The 18,169-nt window shown below is 49.4% G+C and overlaps 1 protein-coding gene across 4 annotated transcripts in view; it reads left to right on the top strand.

Moving 5' to 3' along the window:
- The window catches only part of AMBRA1 (autophagy and beclin 1 regulator 1), a 197,615-nt gene that overhangs the window by 167,318 nt on the left and 12,128 nt on the right, over positions 1-18,169 (top strand). For all 4 annotated transcript variants that reach the window (XM_004619065.2, XM_004619064.2, XM_004619063.2 and 1 more), the window contains 3 exons: positions 499-687; positions 1,854-2,008; positions 15,206-15,345. In XM_004619065.2, coding sequence (XP_004619122.1) covers positions 499-687; positions 1,854-2,008; positions 15,206-15,345 — 484 coding nt within the window. The remainder of the gene's footprint in view (positions 1-498; positions 688-1,853; positions 2,009-15,205; positions 15,346-18,169) is intronic.

The raw sequence follows: 18,169 nt of genomic DNA, 5'->3' as shown, positions 1-18,169 counted from the left end.
CTGATGCCTGACACTTTAGTTTGACAAGGCAACTTTTAGCATTTCTAAACAGGTGTCATCCCTTAGGAAGGCCTCTAAATTTCTTGGCTCAGATGTTTTCACCTCTGGGGCCAGAGAGATAGTACAGAGAGTAAGGCCCTTACCTTCCATGCTGCTCACCCAGGTTCGATTCCCAGCATCTCGTATGGTTCCCCAGCACTGCCAGGAGTGATTTCTGAGTGCAGAGCCCAGGAATAAACCCTGAGCATCTCTGGTGTGGCCCACAAACTGCAAGCTGGGGGTGCTTGGGAGGAAGATATTTTTATATCAACTCCAAACTGCTTTGATGGCACAGGGGTGTATGTGTGTTTGGGCTGCACCCAATAGTTCTTGGGATTCATGTAGTGCTAGTTACCCAGGGCTGGCCATATGGAGGCAAGTGCTTTGACCTCTGTTATCTCTCAGGTCCCTTAATTCCAAACTTTCTTTCTTACTCTTTTCTCTCCTTGTGTGATGCAGCCTCCGTGAATGTGCTGGTGCAGAACTGCAAGATCTACAATGATGCCAGCTGTGACATCTCTGCGGACGGCCAGCTCCTGGCAGCTTTCATTCCCAGCAGCCAGCGGGGCTTTCCCGACGAGGGCATCCTGGCAGTGTACTCCCTGGCCCCCCATAACCTGGGCGAAATGCTCTACACCAAACGATTTGGTAAGGGATAGGAAGCCCAACCCATTGACAGAGGGACGCTGGGACCATGGCATGGGCGTTCCTAGGTGAGGCACTGCTTAGGCGGAAGGGACTGTCACCTGCTGCCCCTGCTTCCTGGGGAGTGGAAGAAGAGGCTGCAGCAACAGTTTATTGCAGGGAACGTGGTTGGTAGGTTATAGAAGAATCTCTGACATTTTCTCCTGCAGTGACATCACCACCTGCATTTGTTGTAATGCCAGGTATAAGGCAGGAGCTGGGGGGGTAGGGACACACTCACTCATGCCCCAGAGCTTCTGACATTGTATATGAAAAGTCCCCCCCAAATGTTCTCTCTAAACCAGCAATTCCACCTCTAACGAAATAATCAGAAAATTCTTCAATGATTTCTATGCAAAGAGGTTCACAGCAATGTTACTTACCATAGAGAAAAACAGCACATCTTGAGGAGTTGCTTAAATTTATCATGGTGCATTGACAGAACAGAGGACCATTTGGCCTTTAAAACACTCTTCTGGGACTGGAGGGATAGTACAGGAATTAAGGCGCTTTCCTTGCATGCTGCCATCCTGGGTTCTGTGGTCCCTTGAGTCCCACTAGGAGTGATCCCTGAATGCAGAGCCAGGAATAAGTCATGAGCTCAGCTGGGTATGGCCCAAAATCCAGAACTAAACAAAAGATAAGCACTCTTGCAGAATACATAATGGTGGAAAAATATTCATAGTAAATGAAAATGAAAGTAGATTTCAAAAGCATGTTTACAGTAGATCCATATTAAAACTGTGATTCTTGGGCTGGAGCGATAATGCAGTAGGCAGGGCATGTGGCCAACCTAGGTCTGATCCCCAGCATCCTGTGTAGTCCCAAACACCATCTGGAGTAATTCCTGAGTTCAGAGCCAGGTGTAACCCCTGAGCATCGCGGGGTGTGGCCTAAAAATAAAAATCTTACGATCCTATAAGAGTGGTTAGCATTTATCTGGTCCTCTATATGTCTAGACAAACACTATCCTAGACTTTGAATGCCTTCGCATTACACTCCTTGCTCTGATCCTGTGAGGTAAGCCCAGGAGGCCTGGCAAGAAAGGGGGAAGACTGAGAGTGAGAAATGCTTTCTATGGAATGGCAAAAACACTGGACAATGTCTCTCTTTGTTCTGTTGGCCCTCAGGTCCCAATGCCATTTCAGTGAGCCTGTCCCCCATGGGCCGGTATGTAATGGTAGGCTTGGCCTCCCGAAGGATCCTGCTGCACCCCTCCACAGAGCACATGGTGGCCCAGGTCTTCAGGCTGCAACAGGCCCATGGCGGCGAGACTTCCATGCGGGTGAGTGCCACAGCTGTGTCTCTGCTCAGTGACAGTTCTTCTGGGCTGCGCAGGTGAGGAAGAGCAGTGGCAGGCTCGCCACGCCGGACATGCCAGGTCTGGAGACACCATGCTCCGAAGGAGCAAAGGGCAGTCTGGCACACACACAGGCTTTACTTCTTGGGGCTGGTGAAAGGCAGGGCCATTCCCATCCATCCCCTCTGAACTGGCTTCTCTAGAGGCCGGAAAAGTATCTTTGGCTACCGACCAGACTTAATGTTTCCTCCCTTACCTCAGCATGAGCCCTTTAGTCTGGAAATGCATAAAGGGCCCAATGAAATATTTATGCTTTTTTTACCCCTTCTTCTTTTGAGGAAGAAAGCTATAAAAAGGGACAGCATACCTTGAAATACTCTTTTCTGTGGGTTGTAATTGTGATGGAAGATGGAGACTTTGGGCAGCTGCCATGCTCTGTCAGTTCTATCCACTTTGCTGCAGAGTGTGGTCCTGTTTGGGACCCTCCTGTGTCATAAAGGCCCACTGGACCGTGTGGGTCAGTGGCCTCCTGCACTCAGCTGGATTAGGGCCTACTGAGCTTCCCACGTCTCCCCGGGGGCTCATCTGGGCCAGATTTGTGGAGGGGAGTTGAGCATTTGAATCGTTCTCTAATTAGATGGTATTTAAGTTCTGTCTTAAGTTAAGAACCTGTGAATTCCCTTAGTACTTGTGTAGCCTGTGCCAATTTTATGCGCTTCGTGTGGTTTTGTGTTTTCCGCAGCTTTCTGGTTAAAAGGTATGCAGTTAGGGTCAGTCTTAGTTCCTCCCAGAGTTCTTCATTTAATGCCCTTCGTGTCGATGCTAGTTGAATGCCTTAAGTGGGAAGCTTTACAAATACGTAAATCTGGAGATAGGACCATTTTATATAAAGGAATTGAAGTAGGAGCCTTGTGTGGCCTGGGCGTCTCCTACCTAAGCACTCTGTCCAGGTCTCCCAGCACTTTCTGAATAGCCTGGATTTAATGATCCACTTCAATTGCAGGGCCTCCTCTCCCTTATTCCCAACTAACTTCCCACAGGCCTTTCCCCGTCTGTGGAACCTTTCAGTAGTTACTCACTCCCTCCTGCCCCACTGCCTCATACACAGGCTCATGTTAATATGCCTCACAGCAAACTGCAGTTGTTTGTTTCCATTTTGTTTCCTCCTTTCATGAACTGTGAGCAGCTTGAGAGCAGGTGCCATGTCTGATCCGTGTGAAGTGCAGACCTGACATTTAAGAGAAGCTGAGTGAATGAAAGAGAAGCTCAAGAACAGTTTCATGCTTCCTTTTCTAGGCGGTCACTAGCCAGGCCCATGGTCAGTGACATGTCCAGATAAGAGCATTCTTTTTCCTTGACATCGTATGGGTGAGGACAGTCCAGAACCTAAATTCCCTTATGACTTGAAAATGTTTGACACTGAGTGATCAGGAAAGGACTTTGGGACTTTGGGGGAAGTTCATCAAACCTATTTTATTATCAAGAGACATATGAATGCAGGTTAAGTTTTAATTTATACATATTTTGCTTACCTTGAGTTTGTTAGGATGATACAAGTACCCAGTGTCTGCTTTTCACCACCTCTAATCTTGGCCCCAACAGCTGTTTTTCTAATCCTTCTGCATCATTGTGGGATAATTGTTTATAATCATTAAGAGACAGGATCTGATTTCGGCAACACTAATGGACATCTCCAGCCTCTTCCGGAAGCCAGGGCTCCTGCCCAACTCCTGGGCACAGCCTGCCAGCCCTTCACCCCAGCCAGGTTCCTCTGCTCCATAAGTAGCCAGAAACATCTGGCTAATGGCAAACAGCTCCGAGGCGGAAGCCAAGATGTTGTCACATATGGGGCCAGCTCAGGGAGTGCAGTGGAGAAGTCTGCTGAGGAGATGTGGCACTCTACTGCCGGCCTGCTAAGGGCTCAGGGCAACTAGCCAGCTGATACCCGCCTCGTGACAAGAGCTATTTCTCAGGCCTCCCAGGGAGGCTTTTTTGATTCTCAATAGGCACCATCTGCCACTTAGGAGAGGGAACTGAAAGTAACTAGAAAGCTCCCCTTCAGGAGGCGTTCTCGCACCCGAGAGACAGGATGCAGGCTTCTCAAGGCTTTGCTTCCTCCAATGTGGGCCCACTCCCACAGTAGACCCCCATAGAGAGAGTACAGTACAGTAACAAGCTTGCCTTGCACAAAGCCAACCCAGATTTCATCCAAATTACCACCTCTGGTCCTCTGCCCTGCCAGGAGTATTCCCTGCACACAGCCAGTGTGACCCGCAAACTGAAAAGTCCAAGCTGTGGTTTTGCAGGTCTAGTTTCATGGCTCTGGTTTTCATGGACTGGTTGTCCCTTATACCAAAACTCAGCACACTGAGGCGGCTGGTGGACGGGAAGACAGCACCTTTTGGGATAGCTGCGCTGTCCCTCCATTTAAAACAAGAAGTGCGTGTTTGCCTGCAAAGCGGGCAGGGTTTAATGTAGCACTCAAGGCCTCCGGCCTTCATACAGGGATATATAGGTGGGGTCTACATCAACTTCTGTCTTTAAAGGGATGCTCTAAAGAGTGATTTAGACCTCTTTCCTTAAGCTTCTCTACCCAGAATTCCCCTCCTCTTTAGAGTTACTTCTTAAAATCTTCTCTAATAATATTCAGAGAGGGAAACTCGTTGGGCCAACAGACATTCCCCAGGAGAGCATCCTCTAGAGCATTGAAATACCCATTTTCATTCCCACTAAGTGACACCTCTCCCTAAGAGACAGTGTCTTACACAGTCCCCTATGAAAACTCTGCTGAAAATGAATTGCTAATTGCTGGTGGCCTTGATGCCCTTATTTGTAGCAGTTCTCCTGAGTCCTGGATCAGTACTTCTCCAACGGTGCTTTTGGCACAGCCTTGGTCAGAATCCTGGGGTCCCTGTTGCAAATCTGATCTGTACTCGGGACCTAAAATCAGTAAGACCAGGGTGAGGGGGCCAAGGTCCTATTCTTTAGGAAATAGGCTCTCCGATGACTGGCGTGCCCTGGCATTGGGGAGCTGCTGTTTTTCACGCCTACTTCTTTTTGAGCTCTGCCCTCGGCCGCCTCAGCAAGGCAGAGGCACCGTATCAGGCTTCCTTCTCGGCGTGGTTTTCTGCGTGGTGCTTTGATCCTTTGCTAATTTTGTTGCAGGCGCAGTGGCGTTGATGTTCTATTTCCTACCAAACTCAGCTATTTGGCTGTGTGTGCTTCACCTCCCCTCTCTTCTCAGCTGTTGCTGCTTTCCAGGGTTCTCCCTTGAATATCTGTCTGCTGGATTCTTCCCCACGTTGAGTCATTTTCATTTTTGTCCTCGTTTCTAGGACCTCAGGTTCTTTTTTGATACTCTCCTTCTCTGTCTGAGGCTAAGCTTAGTCTTCCTGATTTTCATATGACCGGCGAATCAGGAAAAAGAAGCCGAGCCACTCTGCCACCCCCAGCCTAGCTCCGCCCGCTGGACGTGCTGCCTTGGGATCCAGGACTTGTTTTCCCACTGCCCTGCTCATCCTTGAGTCAGGGAGAGTTTCTTCCTTTGTTTCTGTCTCAACTTGGGCATTTAAAGGTTGCTTGCTGACTGAAGTCTTGCTGAATTCTCACAACTCTTTAACTGTCTATACTCCTAATTGGAACAAGGCACAATATTGTAAGAGAGAACCGCAATTAGTTTTCTAAACTAGTGGCAACTTGCACATTATAATAACTTGGGTTCTGACAAGTGAAAACATAATAACAAAAAATAAGAGATTCTTGCCAAAGCCAGAAACAGTCGTATACCGAACTGTTACATCAGCAATAAAATGCTGTCGTGCTCAGGAATGGTGCCGAAGTCAGCCACTGGACTGAGGCATTTTGATCTAACAAACAAATCCAGAAAAACGAAGAGTATGTTTTTATCCCTGGAACAAACAGGTGAGGGTTGTGTGCGTGTGAAAGTGGGTTCATGAAATGAGAACTAGGTCCTCACTGCATACGCCTTGAATCTCAGTGGTGCTGCATGGCCAGCCTCTCTGGTCATTTCGCTAGCAGAAGTAATGGACAGGGCACCTTCATTTGACTTGATAAGGGAAGCAACTCTAGATAGAAAGTGATTCAGCTCTTCTCTCTGTGGAATGACTTTGTGCTCTTTACAGCAAAGGCTCAAATACTTAACGGTCAATTTTATTAAAAGTTTTTTCTTTTTGGCTTTTTGGTGAAGCCGACTATATTCCAGGACCAGGTGACTGTTAGTTTCCAGTGAGTGCTGGGAAGAGAAGCTGTCCCTTCCTTCTCCCTGCCTGTCCTTTCCTTCCAACCCCTTTCTTCCTTCTTTTCCTTCTTTTCTCTCTCCTCCTCTCCATTCAGTTTTTCCTTCCTTGCTGCTTTGATTGTATTTTGGTTTTGGTTTTGGTTTTGGTTTTTCCTCAGTGTAGGGAATCGAACTCGAGCCTCACACAGGCAGGCAGTAGTTCTGTCGCTGAGCTATATCCCTGACCCCTCCCCACTTTTCTTGATCCTGAGTCATCTGCTCCTCAGTTGTGGACCATGTCCACATATACCTTCTAGAACTCTAGTGCTATGCAGACCCCAAGTCTTCCCAGTCCCCAAGTCCCCCTCCAGTCCCCCCCAAGTTCTCCACAAACACAAGGTAATATGGAAGGAAAGAAGTTCTGTTAATTGCCTACACCCCGCCTAGCGGGTCTCCATGTGTTTCCCTCGCACCCATATCAGCATCCCCAAGGACCTTCACAGCAGTGAGGTCCTCAGCCCCAGCTAAAGTTGCTGAATCATAGCTTGGGTGGAGTGGGAAGCAGGTGACCTTGTGTCACCTCCCAGTGCCTGTACACTTCTCTCAAGAGTGAGAACCAGGCACTGACAGCATGGAGACACTCGTTAAAGCTCACCTGTCAATATAGCTTTGTTCTTTGTCTGTTTCCTCTCACTCTTAATGTCTCTGGAACCTCGTCTGATTTATTTCTATGTCTCCTATTAGACAAGTCTTTTCAATACTTTCAGGAAGCTAAAAAATCAATGAGGAACTTTTCTGGCTCGTGCTGGTGTCCCAGTGATGATACCTGGAAGAATTTAAGGATGAATGGTATAGGAAATTATTAGAATTCTCCCCTGCCCACAGTGGAGTTTACTCAGCCCAACTTGCAGTTCTATTCCCTGCCTGTCGGCTTGCGTGCTGTGGAATAAGAAGGTGTTTTGGCTTTAAAAAGAAAGGGGAGGGTGGGTGATTGTAGCTTTATCTTTCTCTCCAGATCCTTTTCTCATCCAAAGGAATAATTTTTGAATTCCTTTTTCTGGTGTTAAACTTAAGGTTGTCCTTGGATGGACAACGATTATTATGATACCCAGGGATAGATATCTATAAAGAAACAGCTGGCTTGCTTTCATACCGTTTCTCAGCTACCTTCACAAGCGTGAGACTGACTGATAGTTACCTTACTCAGAGTTTCTAAAAGTGAACCATAGAGAAGGCTTACATGCAGAGTGCTCAAACTAGGGGCCGGAGAGGTAGTACCGCAGGTAAGGCACTTACTTACCTTGCATATGGCTAACCTAGGTTCAGTCCCTGGTACCCCCCTGGTGTTCCTCAACCCCCTCCAGGTGATCCCTGAATACAGAGCCAGAAGTAAGCCCTGAGCACTGCTGGATGTGGCTGCAAAACAAAAAACCTCTCAAATTGCTCACACTAGTCATGATTGAATTGTGGTGTAGCTCCTGGGTCAAGATGGATGCCCAGGGTGTGACCCAAAAAGCAAAAAAAAAAAAAAAAAGATGGATGCCCAGGGGCTAGAACAATAGCAGAGCGGGTAGGGCATTTGCCTTGCACACGGCCGACCCGGATTCAATTCCCAGTATCCCATATGGTCTTCCGAGCACCACCAGGAGTAATTCCTAAGTTCAGAGCCAGGAGTAACCCCTGTGCATGACCGGGTGTGACCCAAAAATGACCAAAAAAAAAAAAGAGGGATGCCCAGTGCTGTACAACCTCGCACCTCTAGACTCCTAGGAGCTCCTAGCTGCACCCTTGAGTATCAAACTTTTCCTGTGGTTCCCTGCCTGCCCTGGAGTTTAGCCCTTGATAGAATCCAATCATCAGGACTTCCCTGGGTTCTGAAAGTTGGATTTCAAAAGTGACCTAGAACTCCAGTTCACGAATCGAGAGTATTCTCCAAAAATCTAAGGCATCCAAGTCTCTCCTTGATCTTGTCTAGCCCTGGGAGTGGCGAATACCAAAAATAAAGATATTTTATTTTTGTATCCTGGAAGAGTATTATTTCTTCAAGGGAGACTGGGATAAAAGAGACGGCTTTGTTGTCAGAAATGATTTACTCCTTCCTAAGATTTTGGTCCTCATTAATTTTCTTAAAGCTGCCTGTCAGTTGATTAAAAGCTGCTTCCGCTGCAATTATCTTAAAGTTGACTTCTGAGATGCGGTACAAAGCATCTATCCTCAAAAAGTTCCTTTCTGCAGCACATTGTAGGAAAAGGGGAGGGAGGTATGGGAGAAGTCAGGGGTGTCTCTGATGCGATTTGTCAGAGAAGGGAGGGGGCAAGATAAAAAATTAAAAATAACATTAGCGCTGCAGTCAGAGCCATTTAGGCAAATTTTTCCATGACAGATTTCTCCTGCTCTGACAGTTTCTCTCCTCCATGGCCTCCTAGTAGAGCGCAGCCAATATGCATTGTGCTTTCTAGACTCGGGTCTCTGCGTGTCCCTCCCATGGGTCCCATGCCGTGGTTGATCTGCAGAGACAGCAGGGAAGGCATGGTGTCTGCTGCCTGATGACTGGCCCGCCTGGCCCTCTCCCTGTTGGATCCCAGCCTTCCTCATGCTTGGCCAAGCTAGGCAGCATTTGTTTCAGGAATGGGTGTTACTTTGAAACTTTGTGTGCAATGTCTTTGCTTCACATTGGAGAACATACACAGCCACTCATACCCCTCATGTGCCCAGCTCATGACTCAGTACGCAGTCAGGATTAAGAGTGCAGAACCCATTCTCCTGAAAGCAGAGAGTGCCTTGCTGATGCCCCCAGAGCTGCCCTGGGCTCTTTGAGACGTGGCAGGAGATTTCCCGTCTTATTTAAAAATATTTTGTGTTTTCAAGAATTTATTGGAGGGCCAGAGCAAGTATGGCAGGTAAGGCGCTTGCCTTGCATGCATCTGAGCCGGGTTCCTTCCCTGGCTCCCTATATGACCCCCCAGAGCCCACCAGGAGCGATCTCTGAGCTCAGAGCTGGGAGTTGACTTGAGCCCTGAGCACCGCTTGGTATAGCCAAAAAAAAATTTAAAAAACGGGAGAATAAAAGAATTTGTTGGCAAATCAAGTCTTATATTTGTGGAAAGTAAAAGCTTGAGATGTCTGTTTATAGGGGGCTTGAAGGCCCTTTAGCTCAGACATATAAAGTCACAGCTGCCTCGAGCCCAAGGGCCAGAGATGGCCTATCGGAAACTTCAAGCTGACTGAAAAGCAAGATTCTTGTCCTTAAAAATAAATAAATAAAATTTTAAAATTTTTTAAAAAGATTCTTGTCATCTGATTGTCCTTGGGGTATCCTTGAGAGGGCCAGGTGATGAAGACCAAATTTCTAGGTCTGTGGCTGGCCATGACTGCCAGGTAGCAGAAAGCGTCAGTTGCAGAGGTCCCAGATCCAGAGTGATGAAAAGCAGTTTTGTCCATTCTTTTTTGTTTGGGGAAATTTCCTTGGGGCCAGGAAGATCCTCAATGCACAAAAGGCAAGAAGGATATAAGTTGGTATTCATAAGAATCTTTTAAAAAAGCCCTATAGGGCCAGAGAGGTAATACCACAGGCCAGGCCCTTGCCATGTTTGCAGCTGACCTGGGCTCGATCCCCAGCACTACATACGGTCCCCCAAGCCCTCCCAGGAGTGAACCCTGAGCACTACCAGGTGTGGCCCCCAAACAAAAAAAAAATAAATAACCCCTGTAAAGATCACATCAGCCTCCTATAAGTTCTGAATTGCAAAGTAGAAGGATATACAGGGGCGGGCTGGAGCAAAAGTACAGTGAGGTGTTTGCCTTGTATGCGGCCCAACCGGGTTCTATCCTCAGTATCCCATATGGTTCCTTGAGCACCGCCAGGAGTAATTCCTAAATGGAGAGCCGGGAGTAACCCCCGAACATCTCCAGATGTGACCCTCACCCAAAAATATATATATATATACAGGGGCATGGAGACTATAAATGAAATGGTTTCTTACAAACCATCAGATTCTCCTAGAGGTGAACACCTCTAGTAATTCATGAATCTAAGCAAATCAGCAGGTCTGCAGGAAGACAAGATGTTGGCCCTGTTTGTCCCCTGCCTGCTCAGGCACGCACGCACCCCCGCCTGGGACAAGGTGTGTAGCCATCCATTACCACTGCAAAGGTCAGCTGTCTCCTAGTATCTGCTCGCCATTGATTTTCCCTCCTCCCAGAGTGTTGATTCTTTTCCAGCTCCAACCCTTTATTGGAGAAGCCTCCTTTGATCCCCATCATCACCCAGAAAGTATCTCTCCTCACATCCTTCTTCAGAGGCCCTTGTCCCCGTCCCCGTCCCCCTGCCCTTCCAGCCTCCTTTCCCACTCATCCCGTTCCTCCCAGCAGCTTCCATAGCCTTGGTTTAAATTCAGCTGCTTGCCCCGAGAACAAGGCTCCTGCTTTCCAGATGATGAAATTTCCCGATGTAAACAACATAACCACAGTCCTCTCTCTTCGCGTCTTATCTGGACTCATCGGAGCATCGTGCAGTTTTGCTGCTTGCACTAATGGTCTGAGCTTTATTGATATCCAGCAGAACAGACAGCATCATGTTGCGTGGGGGCACAATCCATTTTCCCCTCCACCCTAAAGGGATGGAGAGCCTGGCTCACCACTGAGCTCCTTTAGATACCTTTCATCCTCTTCCTGTCTGTCTCTGAACCAGAATCAAGACCCCTTTGGTTTTGATCTGGGAACTGTTTGTTTCTCCTCCTGCTTCCTACTAGTTAGTGTTGAAAGGGCTAGTGGGGTGGGCGGTATTGGAGAGCATCATGAACTACTGAAGTGGAGGAATCATTTTGTCCCACTCGCTTAGGATCATGGAGATCTTGGTGAACTGACACGTTCCCTGTAGACATGCTCAGACTGCACTGAATCAGGAAGAGAAGTGTTCCTTCAGGCATATTAATGCCAACTCCCTTGCTCAACATTAGGCAGAAGTGAGACTAGTCTGCTAGGGGTGGCAAGGGGGTGGGGGTGTCCCTCTCAGCACGTAGAATAACTGCAGCAGAGAAAGGTGAAACCAGGACTCTGTGAACACGAATCAGCAGTTGAGTTTTGTATTCGGCTTTGCAAAGAATCCTTGGGCCCCATAGTCCCTCTCTGGTGCAATGGAATTTGGTGGTGTGGCTTCATAGCATGTCACGTTGTTGTGTCACCAAGAGGGATTAGGGTCAGGCCATCAACTTGGTCCTCAGTATCCCTCGGGGGAGCTGCAGTGTACTAATATGTAGTGGGGTGCCTTCAAAGGAATGCCAGGGCTGCCTTTCGCCCCGTCTCAGATCTTTGTTCTTGAGAGAGCTGCTAAACTGGTGGGCCGGGCCATCCTTTTCCAGTAAAATCTGAGAAGAGGCCAGGTTGGAAAGGCTGATGTCCAGGGACCAGAACAATAGTACTGGGATGAGGATCCTTGTGTTGCATGCAGCCAACCCCATTTCCATCCCCAGCACCACATCCAGTCCCTAGAACACTGCTAGGGAACACTCCTTAGCACAGAGCCAGAAATGACCTTAGGAGCGCAGCCATGTGTGGCCCTCTCTGCCCCTGCAGAAAAAAAAAAGGGGGGGGAGTATCTAAAGCCATAAATGACTACAGGGTAGGCAGAGCTCCCTAACCCTCGGCCAGCATCGTGACACTTGTTCCCAGATGCTCTTGTCTCTGGGGCTAGCCTGCTGTGAAACATGATTCTTCCCCTTGGTGAGGCTCTGGCAGTCATTCACAGTAGATCAGATTCTCTTTCTGCTTAGGGTCTTTGCGCTCCAGGCCTGTGTGCCCCATCCAGCCCCCTCTGCATGCTCCTCGCTCGCCGCCTGTGCTGCCTGCCCTCATCTTCCCTCCTTCCCGCACCCACATTAGAGGGTGATAAGCGAGCGCTTATCGGGAATCCTGGAGGCTGCTGATCTTCGCGTGGCATTTTCTGGCTTCCTGCCACGAAGCAGGATTTAGCCCTAATACCCAAACATTGGAGGAGTCAGGCACTTGGGAGCTGCCCTTTCAACACTGTTTAAGGACCGGGTGGGGGGCCGCCGCAGTCAGAGGACAAGTCGATACCCCTCGACTCATCCGGCCATCAAGGTTAGGAAGATCCACAGCAAGGGGGGGTAAAGGGGGTGTTGTCTACTTTTCTCCAATCCTTCTGACCTTGTCTCGCCTACTCACGGTCATGCGGCATACTAGCCTTTGGAGCTTTTGTCCCCAAAGCAAGTTTGCATACTTAGAAGTTAATTGGTACTGGGGGCTGGCAATAGCACAGTGGGTAGGGCGTTTGCCTTGCACGCGGCCGACCCGGGTTCGATTCCCAGCATCCCATATGGTCCCCTGAGCACCGCCGGGGGCGGTTCCTGAGTGCAGAGCCAGGAGTAATCCCTGTGCATCGCCAGGTGTGACCCAAAAAGCAAAAAAAAAAAAAAAAAAATTCAAAAAAAAAAAAAGAAGTTAATTGGTAGTATTTGCTGATTGAGCCCTCTGCAGACCCAGGCCGCTTACGGTAAATGTGTGACTGTGTAACTGTGAGAGACTTACCTGCTTCTTTCTTGGCTTGGACATTACTAGAAAAGCATTTTAGTTTTAGTTGTGTTTTTTTTTTTTTTCCTTTTCTTTGAACCCCCTCAGCACAGTGTACAGGCAGCTGTTTTAGATCCTTCTTGCAGGGTCTTTGTCTTTGTTCCCTGCAGTTAGTTGTGATTGTGGTTCCACAGGAGACTAGTGTGAGGCCCATAGTGAGCCTGCAGGCCAAGATTGAGGCTCCCCGCAGCCAGCTCACTGGCATCCACACACACACACACACACACGCCCCTGTGCACTCTGGGTGTACCCCACTCACACCTTTCAGGCGGGGGGTGGGGGTGGAGGAGGATTAAACAGATGACATGATCCCAGCTGCGTGTACCAAGCCTGTCAGCCAGGGCGTCTCCATGTTCGACAGAAACTATTGATTAGCCCCTCTGTGAAGGGGTGTGGGCTCTGCACCCATCCTGATTGGTACGAGAGGTGATGAGTGGCATTCCAGCTCCTGCCAGATCCAGGTGTGCAAGGACTTCACTCTTCAGAGCTCAAGCAGTTGTGTTCTAGAAATCCATAAAACCCAGTGGGTCCCCTTTTAGCCTGTCCTCAGACCAGAGATGTAAGGAACATAGATGATTCAGACGTTCAGACTCTAGTCCAACAGGGAGGCCATGGGTGGCTCTTGAATGCTGCAGCCACAGAAGCCTTCGGACTCCAGCCACGAGTCCATGCCTGAGGGCTACAGCGGGGCCCTTCTGGCAGTATCGCGTGGCTGCCCAGGCCCAGGAAGTGACTCCAGGCAGGATTATCTGAGTGTGATGGCACTGAACTTGCAGTGCTCATCACTCTGCTTTCCAGAGATGCGTGCACGGGCTCCTCTGGGTGTGCACCAAGGGTCAGGCTCTCAAGAGTCCCCAGTGTGTGGGGCTGCTGCTGCCTTGTCTGTGCCACTGGTCTTGTTCTGCATTGCTGGGGATTGAACCCAGGGCCTAGTGAGCTCCATACCCTGCCTCTTCCTGGGTGTAAATGGAATGAACCCTTAACTCAGCCAAACCTCTGTCCCTCCTTCTCACTCCTTCTTTCATTCTTTCATTCCTTCTTTCCTTCCTTCTGTGTCTCACCAGGATAACCATCAGAAAGACTATCCTCACACTATCCCAATTTTATTTTTCATGTCATTTTCTAAATCACACTCTCCTTCTCTTTCTAGTCCTTTCCATTTCTCTTAGGGACAGGCAAAGACAGATCTATTTTTTAGAGTAGCCCTGGGTTTGGTCCTTGGCATCAAAAACACAAAATGAAAACCAGAAAACTAAACAAACAAAAATCCCAAGGAGGCTAAAAGAAAAGGTTGTACTTGACTATAAACTCCACAGTTTGTAGACTGAAGCTGTGGGTCCTTTTTGCAGGCCCCAGTGGCCTGACTTAGAGTCCCGGTCTCAGGTTACTGATGATAGCAGTCACCATTCCTGAGTTTATACTATGCCAGGGGATTTCCTGCACGTCCTGTCATCCGCCCATTTTTGGGACAATGTTGCTTTTTCAGGTTGTGATCCAGGTGACATTAGGCAAGTGACATCAGGACCTGGATCCAGGGCTTTCTAACTCCTCATGCTGTCGATACCCACCTTGCCATCTCTGACTCAGTGGTGCTTCTGGAACATCATGAACACCCCAGAGACAGAGGCCTTCAGCCCAGCCTAGGCACGATGAAGGTGCCCTTTGAGAGAACAGAAGGTTTTGAAAGATGGAGACTGTTGGTCAGGGGACACTGGCCCCCGAGGTGGAAGTGCTGTGTTAGTGGTGATTTCCCCAAGCGGGGAACGGACCCTGTGCCTCTGCATTCAAGATCACCCCCTGCCCTGCTTCCTCCAGCTTTGTGCGTGTCTTTTAGGGTTCCTTAACAATAGCAGTTTTAACATTGCTCTTAATTAGATGAATTAAGAATGTTCTCTGGTGTTATCACCCCCTCCCGCCCCCCTATCACCTTCAGTTCCCCCATTACCGTTTGAGCGCTGTGGTTTCCATGGTAACAGGACTACCAGTCAGACTTGGCTTTCACTGGTTTGTCTGGTCAGAGGAAAAGTTCAGGACAGGCCTTCCCAGTGAGCCGGGTCATTTTCTGAGTGCAACGAGGGGCTCCCTAAGGGGGACACAGCTAAACTTCATGCACCAAATCCAGGCATAGTCCGAAGTTGAAGTCCTCACCCTCCCTCTGCCCCCACTACTGCCCCCACCCCACATGCCCCAGCTCCAAATCCCTGATGGGTCACCCCAAGCCCAGCCTGGCCATGCCCTTTCCTTCAGGCTTCATTTGCTTCAGGTCCTAGAAGGGACTTGACTTCTCCCTGACGTCACGATTCTTGGTAACAAATCATCCCTCCCCCCTTCTCTCTTCTCTCTCTCACTACCCCCAGAGAGTTTTCAACGTCCTTTACCCCATGCCTGCAGACCAGCGGAGACACGTCAGCATCAACTCTGCCCGCTGGCTGCCAGAGCCGGGGCTCGGCCTGGCCTATGGCACCAACAAAGGAGACCTGGTGATCTGCCGGCCAGAGTGAGTGGCTGGGGGCGGGTGGTGGGCAGGGGAGCTTGGGGGCCTGGGGGCTAGCGGGCCGGAGGAATCAGCATTTCCTTGTGGAGGTGCCCAGCCAGGGGTCCTTCCACCTGCCCCCTTATCAGCGTCACGAGGCCTGCAGGACCTCTTCCCCTCCACTCTCAGAGGTAGCAGGACACACCCAGCCTAGGCACCCTCCGAGCCCTGGCGTGGCGATGGAGTCTCCCTAAGTCTAAGATGCCCATTGTTTTTTTTATGGTCCCTTGTTCTCGGGTCTCCTCGACGACCTGTAGGCAGATACATAGATAGCAACTGCTCTGTTTGAAACCTTTTTGGAATAATTCAATAGGTGGTCTTGGGTTTGTGTAAATGCCATAATGGTTAACTTAGCACTGTAGCACTATCGTCCCATTGTTCATCGATTTGCTCAAGCAGCACCAGTAACATCTCCATTGTGAGACTTGTTACTGTTTTTGGCATATCGAACATGCCATGGGTAGCTTGCCAGGCTCTGCCATGCAGGCAGGATATTCTCGGTAGCTTGCTGGGCTCTCCGAGAGGGATGGAGAAATTGAACCCAGGTCGGCCGCGTGCAAGGCAAACGCCCTACCCACTATAAAATTGGAAATGAAGCACTGTTAAAACCCCTAGTTTGTCAAGCCAGCAATCTCCAAAGCTTGACTCATAACAGTGAAGGCTGGGGACCAGAGTATTTCTGGGGCTGGGGAGAAAGCTCAGAGGGGTAGAGAACACACTGATGCACTGTGCAGGGGGGAACTCATGGTACGTATACACACACACACACACAACACCCACCACCACCACCATCACCCCCCCCCCCCCCCGTACGCTCCCAGCACAGACAGGGCTGACTGCCACAACCCAGATGCCATTTCTGCCTCCTGCCCATCACCTGGTGCAGAGCCTTCTCTAGGGGTGCTCTGGCTGGTCTCTAGCGGGGCTTGCCTGTGGGAAGGGTCCATGCTTCCTTTTGACAGGTCCCATAGAGCTATTCCCTGGAGTACAGATTCGAGTCAGCTTGGTTTGGTTTCATTTGCAGGGGATCAAACCCTGCGTCTCACTGAGCCCAGCCTGGGTCACTGCCTGTGTTGGCTCCCGTAGCCGCTAAGCTAGGTGGGCAACCCAGGAAGTTGAAGACATGGTCCTCAAGGCGGATCATTTATTCCCTCTTGAGTTTTCACAGTGCCCCGCAAAGAGAGGCCACCCCGTGAGCCTGTCAGAGCCTTTCCAGGGCACAGCCCGCCCCGGCAGCCCTGCTGCTTTCTCCCCGCACTCCCGCTGCTCCATGCTTCCACACTCAGTCTGCCCTGCCCCTTTTCTTTTTCCCCCGAAGTGCATGAGACTGGTTGTCTCGTCCCTCGCCCTTAGCGCTTCCTAAGCAGAATCAGATGGACTTCTTTTCCAGAACTGGCGCAGGATCTGGCTGTGCTGTCACTCTAACCGACACTGCACTCACAGACCTTTCTTTGCCTGTTGTTTCTCCACAACACTTCCTCTGCCTTATTGTCTGTGACTCTGACCACTAGCCTTTGTCCCCGACAAACTCTGAGCCCTCTCCTGGTTGTATTTTTTTTTAGTTTGTTTGTCTTGTGTGGTTTTTTTTTTTTTTTTGTTAAGGGGGATCTGCTCCTCCGCAGGCAGAATCTTTACCCATTTGTCATGGCCCCCCAAAGGCGCTCTAGTCTAAAACCCCAGCCTACATACTTGGTGTGAGTCACAAATACCGCAGCCAAGCATGAGGCTGGCATTGGCCTCTGTTTTCTCTTTCTTTTCTCCCATATGTCGTCTTCAGCATTCCGATTCTCAGCGGGACCAGGCCATCTTGACTGCCTGGGGAACTCTTACCCCGTGGCAGCTGCAGCCTCACTCCCGAGCTCCAGGGCACCAGCACTTGACTCGGTGAAGCGTGGCCCTCGTGTTGCCGCTTTCCCCGGTCTCTTTATTGCTTGGCCCACAGCGGCCCCGAGGCAGTGGCCAGGTATCGAAAGGTACCAGATGAATCGAGATGAACAGGACTTTGTCCCTGGGTTTCTCAAAGCACCTCTGGTTCTCTGTCACCTTCCAACCTGTATGGCTTTTATACCCAGGTGAGAAGGATGTTATCACTGGCCAGGAAACTAAGCTGCACCTTTGCAAGGCCTTCCAATAACCCCGTGGTAGAATTAACTTCCTAACTGACCAATTTGCCTGTAGCACTTTACCTGTGGCTGTTTCTCTTTTGTTTTGGGGCCACACTCAGTGGTGCTCAACTTTTAGTCCTGGTTCAGGGGATCACTTCTGGTGATATTCAGGGGAACTGTATGGGATTGAACCCGAGTCAGCACATGCAAAGCAAGTGCCTTATCCACTCTACTATCACTCTGGCTCCCACAGCTGTTTCTCCTTTTTTTTTCTCTTTAAGTCACAAACCCTTCTAAAGTTCTGATGAAAGCAGTATCCTATCTTCAGAAAAACACCACAAATGCTCACATCTCATTTTGTAAAATTGCCCTTCCAAAACCTCAGCTAAAGCTAAAGAACGCAGCTCTAAGGCTAGGTATGGCTCCAGCAGTAGAGCACATGCCATGCCCGAGGTCCAGGCTTCAATTTCCTGCACCACGGGGCAAAAATAAAGAAGAGCAGGGAGATGACTCAAAGGGCTAGAACACACGTTTGCATGTGGGAGCCCTGGCTTCCTTCGCCATTGCCATGTGGTCCCTTGAGAGTAGTGCTCAGGTTGCGCCAACTGTGAGTCTCCCCCCTATAAAAATAATCATTTTTTGTTGTTGTTTTTTTTTTTTTTTTAAGAAAAACAGTTGTAGAA

Source organism: Sorex araneus, chromosome 6 (assembly GCF_027595985.1).
Source record: "Sorex araneus isolate mSorAra2 chromosome 6, mSorAra2.pri, whole genome shotgun sequence".
Taxonomy (NCBI): domain Eukaryota; kingdom Metazoa; phylum Chordata; class Mammalia; order Eulipotyphla; family Soricidae; genus Sorex; species Sorex araneus.
Note: the sequence above shows the minus strand (reverse complement) of the source record. Positions and strands in the feature narration are given on the sequence as shown.